At 34.5% G+C, this 11,541-nt stretch overlaps 1 protein-coding gene across 2 annotated transcripts in view; it reads right to left on the minus strand.

Annotated features, from left to right (window-relative positions):
- The window catches only part of LOC137394836 (mitochondrial potassium channel ATP-binding subunit-like), a 35,357-nt gene extending 25,411 nt beyond the window's left edge, over nt 1–9,946 (minus strand). For both annotated transcript variants that reach the window (XR_010978390.1, XM_068081609.1), the window contains exons 1-8: nt 9,831–9,946; nt 9,158–9,302; nt 6,319–6,522; nt 6,007–6,165; nt 4,217–4,362; nt 3,844–3,919; nt 2,814–2,954; nt 818–903 (exon numbers count right to left, since the gene is read on the minus strand). Coding sequence is in view for 1 of the 2 variants with exons in the window: in XM_068081609.1 (XP_067937710.1) it covers nt 818–903; nt 2,814–2,954; nt 3,844–3,919; nt 4,217–4,362; nt 6,007–6,165; nt 6,319–6,522; nt 9,158–9,302; nt 9,831–9,841 (968 nt within the window). In the remaining variant the exon portion in view is untranslated. The remainder of the gene's footprint in view (nt 1–817; nt 904–2,813; nt 2,955–3,843; nt 3,920–4,216; nt 4,363–6,006; nt 6,166–6,318; nt 6,523–9,157; nt 9,303–9,830) is intronic.
- Between the last annotated feature and the right edge of the window lie 1,595 nt (nt 9,947–11,541).

Below are 11,541 nucleotides of genomic sequence, written 5' to 3' on the forward strand. Positions count from 1 at the left end.
ATGTTTGAAGATGACATTGTGATAAGTGAGAAAAGTAAAGAACAAATTGAGGTAAGCCTAGAAAAGTGGAGAGCAGCATTTAAGAGTAGAGGAATGAAGATCAACAGAGCAGACGTAGAGTATTTGTGTATGAATAGGGCAGCAGATGAAGGTAAAATTAAAATGCAGGATGTCCATTTGACAAAAGTGAAGAGTTGAGGTACCTTGGAGCTGGAAGATGGGGATTGTGGTAGAGAGGTAAAGAAGAAAGTGCAGGCAGGCTAGAATAGATGTCGGAAGATGTCAGGCATTATTTGCGATAGGAAGGTGTCAGCAACGTTGAACGGAAGGATATACAGCTCAGCAGTAAGACCAGTTGTGTGTATGTATGTTATTTAGACAGTGGCCAGGAGACAGGACAAAGAGACAGGAAGAAGAGCTAAAGGTGGCAGAGTTGAGAATGCTAAGATTTACGATGGGAGTGACAAGAATGGATAATCTCAGAGATGAGAACATTAGGGGAAGCGCGGAAATTGAAGAAGTTGAGGGAGTATAGGCGGAGGTGGTATGGACACGCATTGAGGAAGGATGAAGAGTATGTAAGACAACGGAAGCTGGGCATGGAATTGCCAGAGATAAGGAGACGGGGAAGACCCCCGAGAAGGTCTATGGATGCAGTGAAGGAGAATATGAGAGGACTGAGAGTGACTGATGAGGATGCAAAAAAATAGAAGTAAATATAAAAAGACTATTTGTAGTGGCGACTCCTAACAGTCAGAAACAGCAGTCAGAAACTAGAACGAAGGCAGCAGTCAATTTACTTCAGGCAGGCACTCACTCTATTTCTTTGTCCTCCATGGCAAAGGCTCTAACTGTTCTGACATTACCGAGAGCTTCATCAGCGATTCCTGTTGCTAGAGCCAGCTGCAAAAGAAGATAACAAGCATTGACCAATCTTGAAGCCCTGTTTACATTGGAAATATCTACTACTAGAGGTGTTCAATATTTTATAGCGAGCATGGCGCATGTAACTCTCATAGCATTACACCACATAGCAGCCCTAAAAATGAGAAATAGCATAGACTACAATGTGATGTAAGTTTACACCAAGCAAATAGCATGACGTATGTTACACTCTTAACTATAACTAATATACAGTAGACATTCCTATAATGCAAATTCAATATAATGTAGAGAATTTATGTAAGATTTTGCTTTGTGTTACGGAAGAAGTTCCATATGAAGTAAAGTGTCAAGTCAATGCAAGTTCTCAAATTCGATTTGAATAATGAGAGTACCAAGGTTATTCATGCTGTTCATCTGAAACAACTAACAAAATACTTATCAAATTCAACCCAGATACATCTGTAAACCTGTTTACATAAATTCCACTGAGCAAAGAATTTATGTAAATATTTTGCTTCGTATTACAAAAGAAATTCATATAACGTTAAGTAGCAAGTCGGTGCAAGTTCTCAAATTCGATTTGAATAATGAGAATCTCATAGTTGACCTTTAAAATATTATTTTTTGTCTTGCTGCACTTGGGAGAGAAAACAATGTATAATGGTATATCTTTTGTATATACTAGTACCCTGGGAGTCTGGTGTGGAGATTGTCAGGTGCTCTGATAAAGCACAAAAAATAAGAAGCAACACAACTATTCGGAAATACTTAAAGGCAATCGGTTTGTGCAGATGTGAGAGGGTCACTATACCAAGCTGAATGTCACGAGTTGGAGTCTCGTCCAAATCAACAGACTCGCTCCTTGACAAACAAACAGACAGACAGATACTGCTCTTAAAATGAAAATTTTTTTTTTTTACTTTATTTTAGTCATATACAATATTGTTTGTTGTTTTGCTTCTACTATAGACTTCGCTATCTAAAAAAAATGAAAACACCAATTTAAATTGACATTGAACGTGTGCAATGTGTCCCCTTAACTTAAAGTAAAATTACTCATGACCTCTCAACCAAATAAAAGTGATAAGAGAAAGGAGAAAAGTAGTTGATACAAACCAATGACGCCACAGTTAATGTAGTCATCAAATTAAAAAGTTCAGTTTGATTTTTAAATTTAAGGGCTCAAGGGGTGAGTTTGGAAGGATTTTGGAACTGATTAGACAACTTACAAGTACTTTACTGTTCGTATAACGTAAAATTGCTATAACACAAACGTTCTTGGAACGAATTATTTATGTTTTACAAGCGTTTGCTGTGTATATATGTTCTTAATTAATTCAGGTTAGAGGTCATGTAGGAGAAACGTAGCCTCGTAACTACCACTAAATATATTACAACCAAAGTGGTTGGGAACAGGATAAATCAACAAACGCACGTCGTTCCTTTTGCACACCAAATAGTATTTTTTCAGCAAACACACACAAGCCAGCCATACGATGATGATACGCATCAGAATGCCAAAAGATGGACTATGATGTATGAAACTTAATTATATAACTTCTAAACCCGCAACCTGCCCATCAGTTTTGACTTTGTTCGCAAGACAGTATATAACCACAACAGCACCCATCAAAAAGTATGTAGAACAATGAATCAGAAATATCAAAGGATGATACTACTGAATAAAGGTGACGTTCAGGCAGACCTATTAACTATACTAAGTATATTAATACAATAATTAGTATACTATATAAACATATAGTTAATAGGTCTATGTGTTCAGGTCTCAAAAGAACTAGAGTTACCTTCGTTACCTTTGCAGTTAAAACTAAAAGCATCTAATTTCAATAATAGTAATAAAGGATGAGTAACTAATCCTACCACTAGTTAAACGGAGAAGTAAAAGGTAAAAGAATGCTTTCACTGACCTGCTCTTGACCTTGCCGACTCAAGGCCCTTAGGCCTGCACCGAGAATCCATCCAGCCCCGACTAATGATGGAATGGCGATAAGTAGAATTCCTGTCAGTCCAGGAGAGACGTAGATGAGTGCAATCGCTGACCCTCCTATCTGCCAAAATGCTTTGAGTAAGTACAACGTAATTTACCCGTAAGTCACTATTTCTAATTATATCTACTATACAATGCATACTAGTACATGATACAATAACAATAGTCTGTTGGTTAAATGGGCCGGATACTGGTACCAACAATGTCAATCACTACATTTCTATGCTTGTGATATATTTTTCCCAACGGATTTTATTATTTTAAAGGCATGATTATAGGGATTTCCATATATCCAGATATATAGGGTATTCTGTTTACTTCTAGTTAATTGTCATGCCATAACCATAATAGGTATATATACTAATAAATTTTTGAATATGTTGTTGAACTACTCTGGTTGTCTATCAATACTGATGTGTAATGGCAGTACCTCTCTTGTATAGTTACTTTTATTTCCTCGCTTAAAAATAACAAATTTTTACTGTTTCAGTTTTGAATTAAAAATAAATTTTTTAATGTGACCTTGACTTTTTGCTTTAATTAACCTCCATCATATCATACAAGGATTGAAGGCAATGGAAACAAAGCAAAAGCACTTATTGTAGACTTTTTCTGTTTGTATAGACATTACAGCTAACACGCTATGGCACAGCCAACCATTGTCTCGGTCAGTTTCAGTTTCAGACAAAGTTGCACTCCTAGCATTTGACAAATAGGAAAGCCATATTATCAGATATAAAAGTTTTTTGTGGTTACCAACAGCAAATCCAACAAACAGCAGGTGTCATTACTTTATGTCTGTAGTAATAGGTACAGCTCAGTTGGTAGTAAAACTCCCATGAATCATTACAGTATCACTTAAAAATACCAAAGGTGTAAGTAAGTGCATCTAGTCCTCATCCTAACCGCAAGCCAGGCACCAATTGGCATAGAGTTAATCATAAAACTACCTGTGTTACAGCTCTCAGGCCTTGAGATATGCACATCTTGAATGATGATTTAAACTCCTGAACATCCTCTGTTAGTCTGTAAGGAATGCATTCAATACAGCAGCATCAGTATCAGAGCATATATACAATCACAATATAGTCTTAGATCAAGGGATGCATTCAATACAGCATCAGTAAAGGAACAGTTGTATTTAAAAATTGCAATGTTTTTGTTGACAGACTCAGAGAACAGACCAGACTGAAAGTTCCAGAACTGCTTAGAAATGATAAAATACAAACATATTTCTTGATTGTAAAATCAATAGTGGCAAATATAAAGGTCTATAATATGATGAAGATAACAGATAAAAAAGAAAAAATGAAAACTACCCACCTGTGTATTACTGCTCCTGTCTTATGCTTATCAAAGAATTCCATGTCTTGTCTAATAATATTCTCAAACAGCCGCTGTCTCATCCTCGCTGCCATTCGCTCACCGCTGTGCGACAGCAGTGAGATGTAAGCGAATGTAAATATACCCTGTAACATTAATCACGGTATCACATTAACAATGATAACAATGACAGGCAAAGAAGACATCCATAGATAAACAGGAGGTTGTTAACTGAGTCAGAGAGCCAAGACGGTTCTTAACCGTCTCAGCTCAAGGACCGTCCTCCACATCTCAGCTAGAAAATGTTTTGTTTACAGCCAACAATGTAAAGGGTACTCATTTTAACCATAGACTTATTAACTATACTAAAGTTAATAGGTCTATGATCGTGACACATTGATCTGTCACATTAACATGACTTGCAAAGTCTACAAAGACCTTAAAAAATCTTTTGATTGATTTCATAACATATACTAAATAATTCAAAGTTGATAGGATATGAGAGGATGTGAGAAGTGCATGAGATGCATATCTAGATATATATCTAGATATATATCTAGATATATATCTAGATATATCTAGAAATATCTAAATATAAATATATATCAATATAAACATATATCTATATACCTAGATATAAATAAATATATATTTGGCTTCATTTGTTCCTGGATATGTCCTCTATAGAAACTAACTTCTAATTAAACAGTCTATCTGAAAATTTGCATGTAGCTTTCTTTAATACTCCCCCAGGTTTTAGACCAAAAGCATTTAGGGGTCACCACCCTTGAGGGGGCTTCAGGGTCAAAAAATGTTTTGTGGGCCAAAAATAATATTGCTAAATACGATTTTGTAATAGTACCGCCGGCTGAGAATGGACAGCAAATATAATGATACATGCAGTTATATTCACTGAACAAGAAGAAAAGAGTGAAAGATAAAAATTGAGAGACTCAAGTAGCGGTAGCGCTGGGTAGCGCTGGGTGTGTCTGTTTGTCCGATATACATTGGACACAATTCAGGCCAACCTGTATTCTGGCTAATCAAGCCGAGACTGAACAGCTGATCATTGTTAACAACCTAACTCAAAGATTGTCTCTTTAAGCATTGAGAAATCATGATATTTGTATAGTTGCCTGTGTCTATTAATTTTAAGTGATGCCGTGAACATGCCCATTCAAACAGTTTTGCTTTTTTACAATTACATGTATTTCTATTTAGTTTTTTTTAAACTCAAAAATGAATGAGAGGCTAGATTTGTGATAGTTTTAGAATTATGCATACACAAAACATTTTTTTTATAAAAATGACTATGGACTGCCAATAAAAAAAATATATATATGCATCATAATCTATAATATATATATGCATCATAGGCCATCATAATCTATAATCTTTAGCTACATACTTGATAAGAGCTTCAATGATTTTCCTTCATGCTTACGCCCTATATCTAACATCGGCCTTCAAATAAAAACCTCCACACTTTAATTTTGGTCCCTTTTCAATACTTCTATTTTCTCAAGGGTACATCTGTAAAGCGTTCTCATTTCTTCTAATAGTTTATATATTTACTTCTATAAGTATATAAGTAAGCCAAAACTCTGCCCATATGTGTTGTGTCAAATGTTTCATTCCAGTCACAAATATTTTCGTTCAATGTTTAAACCACATACATTTCTATATATTTTTCATGTTAAAAGATGCTTGACTCATTTCGTTATCAGATGAAAATATATTATTCGGGCAAGTAGCGAATGAAATAGTACACGCCTTCATCTCTTAGATACCTGCATGATGTAGGTGACCGATATCCTGTAAGCGGGCTCCTTCATGAGCCCCCAGAAGTCTACAACTCGTTCCCCTGTAGCGCAGGCAGTCAGTTTGTTGACTACAACCCCTAGTTGTAGAGGGATCTCGATGTTAGCGAATGCGACAACAAAGGCACTCTGAAATGATCACCATTTGAGCAGTTATTAGTTTCATTACATAAAATAATTTCAAAAGATTAGACATGGGTACTAAATACGTTGGGTAAAACCACTTTTCATATATAACTTGAGCGTATGCATATCTGAGTGAGAAATATTTAGGTTACTAACAATGACTGCACCAAGGATCAACCAAAGCTCTGGCCAAAGCAACTCCCAGAAAGACCTCCAGCAGAACTGAATATCCTCCTGTTGGGTGAGAGAAGTCGTTGAAGCTTTAGAGCGTTTTAGACTCTCGCATTTAGCTTTGGGAATACTCAACTTCAGAACAGCAAGAGAAGGGATGGTTAACGTGAGCCCGAGTACTCTTCCACCCTAGAAACACACAAGTATAAAACTTTGATAAGCTGGTCAAATTAGTAGCTTAATTGTAATATATAGGCCTACCTATATGTATGAGCACAAATTAGCTGATGCTTCTAGCTTCCGACAGAAGATCAACCAAACCAGAATATTTTTGATATTCAGATAATCCAACAGCAATTCCTTTAATTTAAGACAGCTCAGTATATTATAAGGTGATACAGCGGTATTCTAAGTTAAAAAACCATCTTGAAATATTTCATATATATATTATTGTATTATATTATTATAAATATTATTTTATATATTATTATATTGAAATATACTACAGTTTTACTTTCAACTCTAGTCTCTAAGCATTTTCATGATTAAATAAAGCAAACTCTACAGATCTCAAAATAGTGCCTTGATAATAATAAGTTTGTTAACTCATAGTATTACGAAATATAACACTTCTTCCAGTCAATACTATTATCCCACGACCAAACGAGCGGAGCGAAGTGTGGGAGTTTTTATGATAAATGCATGTGCACACAACTTACGAAAATTATTCATCAACAATGAGACGAACCCTCGTCAAGAAATTTCATCAACAAATTTAAGCATCGTTTTGTAAAGTCGTTAAAGTATAATAACGATACAAAAAACATTTAAACCTATTTAAATATGTTACCAAGCCTTTGAAGGGTTACCACAAATTTCTAAAACTAACCCATCTGATCGGATTATACACAAATAGACAGATTAATTTGGACGAATATCGCCACAAAACGCTTGAAAAGCTTGGTTTAATAAAAGTTAAGACCGGAAATTGAAACGCCGAGCGACAGATAAAAGAACGATAAAGTCTTGCGCATTTCACGAAAAAATAACGTGCACTTTTCACCAGTCTATAGCATGGTCGAATTGCCGAAGGTTTCGGCAATTAACATAGGAGTACAGAAATCGTTTCATTTTTGCCGATTTCAATTTTTTCATTTTCATTTGCCGACACATTTGAATACTTTCGCATTCTAACTGATGTCCAACGCAGTGTAAGTAAAGCAAATGACGATGATATTTTTTTAACGTTTCTTATGAGATTATTACAATAATTAATTATAAGTTTGGATGACTACAGAACAATGACTACGTAGTACAGATTTTCTAAAAATCTATATAAATATCACAACTTCGTGATATTGTTAGCTATGCCGTTTTGAAATGTAAAAAAATTGTGCATTGGTTTTATATTATTACTATATAAATAATATTGGTTATTCTAATAATATCAGTGCATTTTACTTCTAATATTGACCAATATTGCATTTCTCTTTTTGCAGGAGGAGAGATGTAAACATATAATCTTTTCCTTTCATTATTGCTATTTGTTGTATATAATAACACCCACACCCAGTACATTACAGCTACCATTGCAGTTATTCTATTTGACTGCTAATATTGCATTTCTCAACCATCAGTACCCTTTATTTTTTCCAATATCACTTTGATCGTGGGCTGTATGACGGTAGAATTTCTAGTATTAACATTAATTTTTATGTTTGAAGTGATTGTACATGTATTTTGTGTACACAAAGTACATGTACTTTGTGTTTATCTAAGTAATCAGGATAATGATAATCATCAGCACAATTGCTTTTTGTAAATTACTGCTCAAAATGCCTTTTATACTATTTATTGATCAAAACTACTAGAAAGGCCTTTGAAACTAATATTCTGGAAACTGTAGTTTCTATCACATCTTCGTTTACCATCGTTACCATTGTCACATCATCGTTTACCACTGAATGAAGTGAAGTGATCAACTTGCCATATCATCAAAATTTATGAAAGATGATTAGGAGTATGGATCAATGAATGCAGTTCATTGATCCATACTTTTTTGAATTTCCATAAAGGTTTTGAATTTCTGAGAAACAGAATTTCAAAACCTTCATTTCTATAAAATCACAAAATTCCCAATTCTTGTTTCAGGACTATATTCTGACAACATAATTCAGTTTAAGATTCTCTCCTCTTATTTTACGTTACTATACTGAGGTATTTATATGCTGACACCAATGTAATATAAGTACTGTAATGTCAACAACTTGATATCACTAAAATATGCACAACAACTCATAAGCTGGAGGTCAAAATTAAACAATTTGCTATATTATAGCAAGCATTCCAACGAGCAATAAAATGAAACTTTTTGATATTGATACAGCTAAGAAAAAAGCAACATCCATCAAAAAGCAGAGTGACTGACTTTTAGATAGAAACACATACATGTACTGTGTCTTTGCTTTGTAGTTACATTCTCTAGAAGCAAGTTTTACAGAGTTTAGCAAGAGTTTTTCAAGTTATGAAAGAAGCCCTATTGAAGCAGTCACCCCAAACCGAGTGTACCGCAGCCCCACCTCCAGCGCAGTGAGCAGTAAGATCATCCCTACATACACTTTAAACATAAATAACCCAAGTTTCAGTAAAATGATCTGCATTCTTTACACTAATAACTAGATATGACTACTGGTAAGCTCTTTATGTTTGCTCTATCTGAAAAGTAGAAGGTAATTTATGATGGGAAATAGACCCATTAAATAGAATAATTTGATGAATTATTTGATGTAATAAGCTATAACGTTTTGCTATGTAACAATCATACCAATGTACATTTGTTCCTGTTTACACCTCTGGAGAAAAGTGTTGAAACATCTTTCCTCCATGAAACCAGTTCTGATCTAAACTTCCAACAATGTTTCACCAACAACGATGGTGATATATTGGTGCATCTGGATGCGAAATGAAATCTGTAACATTCCACGATTTAATAACTGCAGTACTAAATAGATACTTTGTTGCAGCAACAGTCCATTTATGGACATCAAAAGCATAACAGGAAAAGTATGCTGGATATACTGAGAATTCCTAATGACAAAAAACTAAATTTAAACCAAAAGACCAATTTATACCAAAGGAAAATACAGTATTTGACTGATTGCAATTTGAGTTTTTGCTGCCAAGGATTCTTAGCAGCTATAAAACTGCTATTACTTAATTCATGACCAGTGCACTTTAAGCAAATGCAAGTTTAAATAGTGTACACATTGAATGGACTGAAAATTATAAAATCACAAACCAGAAATCAAGCGGTCAGAGCAATGCTGATCATCAAGCAAAGTTTTACAATAGAAATAAATAGAAATGATGCTGTCAGCCTGATTAAACAGAGAGATCACTTGCACAAAGGGTGTAAAGTATGCGCAATGTGTAGACATCGCCAAAAGCTAGTGCCGTTCGAGTGAAATGTTGGGAGTAGCCACATGACTTGTACTTACCCTACACTCATTTTAATGTGAAGTTTGAGGAATAATGATATCCTTGCCTACAGCCAAAGAACGGTTCCTATTAGACTCGAGATTTTGTTTGTCACTATGCATTGACGAACCTTGAAACAGAACCAGGTGATACACATAAAAGCTACTCACCAGATGAAGCATGGAAACACGTTCTTATTTATTACTTTTATGTGTAAAAAATTCCTAATTTCCTAATCTGATTGCATAACTATTTCAATATCGGAGAGTATTTGATGACCAACTTTTACAACAGAATTTGGTTATGTGCAGTCTTCTGGTGACCGGTGGGACAGAGTTGAGATTAGTTGGCATGACGCTGAGAAATTCTATTGCAAATTATAACAAATGAGAAACCGCTACCCCATTCAGGGTGTCAAAGCAGCATCTTATCTAGCCTTGTAACCCTTGCATAAAGAAATTTATGACTAAAGAAATTGTGCTGGAAAATGCATCTACGTTTTCATTTCATTTTCAATCAGCTTAACAGGTTTGGGAATAATTTTTACAGGTTCTTTATTAGCACTAGCTTAATTTTGAGTAGTTCTATCATTGACTGTATTATCTACTCTGACCCCGTCTTTACTCAGAAATCGACATGACTCAATCGAACAAACTTCACAAAAAGATCTCTGAACTGATTGATTTGCTCTGAATTTCTTGTGTGGAGGCGTACCTAAAATCAACTCCCTTGAAGTAAAGTTAACACAACTTGCTAACATGGTTCTACCAAATCTGACATCAAAACTAGTAAAAAAGTGAATGAGACTACATTATTTCATATATGAACATGAATGAACCATAAAATAATGTCATAACTCAAAATAGATATACACAAACAATTATCATGAAACAAACATTTTGATGGGGAGGTAATTACAAATCGTCACAGTTGCCAATTTGTTAAATGCTATTGAAATAAGCAATGAATATAGATAGCAGTAACAAGACAAACTGTAAATTGACAGAGCAACTTCAAAACGTAAAGTATACATTACATCAAAGTATTAGCAATATAATTAGCATTCTATACAAAATATAACTCACATTTATCATAACATAACTAAAATCCAATGCTTTGTAACCAATTTATAAATCCTGATACTTCTCAGAGTCTGTGTTTATTCAACTATAATAGCTCCCTTAGGGTCTGAGGCAACTTAAAATAGTCTTTCGGTTTACATGCGGCACCACCCTAATCTCTCAACTGGAACGTCGCTTCAACTAGACTTTCTTCTTAAGTTTTATTGGCTGTATTGAAAAAGAAAATCTGTGATGAACGCAACATATCAAATTCTGAAAGGAGCTGTTGCTCAGATTGGCCTGGTGCTGCGGACTTAATGGATGTGTAAAATTGTGAACTGAAATTGCGTAAGAAGCAGCTTATGTAACCTATACATAAATTAATTACTTGAAAAGGGAAACAAGCTAAAGAAAACTAGTTTTTTTACAATCACTACTGTGTCCTTTAAAAATCATAGTTTTATTTTACTGCATGATTTGATCAAGGTAAATGATCATAACTGGAATCTATAAATAATCTTGGAACGAATTAAGCAGTTTACAAGTATTTTACTGTTTGTATAACGTAAAATCACTACAACATAAACGTTGTTGACATAGATTATTCATGTTTTATGAGCATTTTAGAGCATATAGCATCTGCCTATATACATGCTAGATTAATTCAGGT

The sequence above is a fragment of the Watersipora subatra genome, chromosome 1 (genome assembly GCF_963576615.1).
Source record: "Watersipora subatra chromosome 1, tzWatSuba1.1, whole genome shotgun sequence".
Classification (NCBI taxonomy): Eukaryota; Metazoa; Bryozoa; class Gymnolaemata; order Cheilostomatida; family Watersiporidae; genus Watersipora; species Watersipora subatra.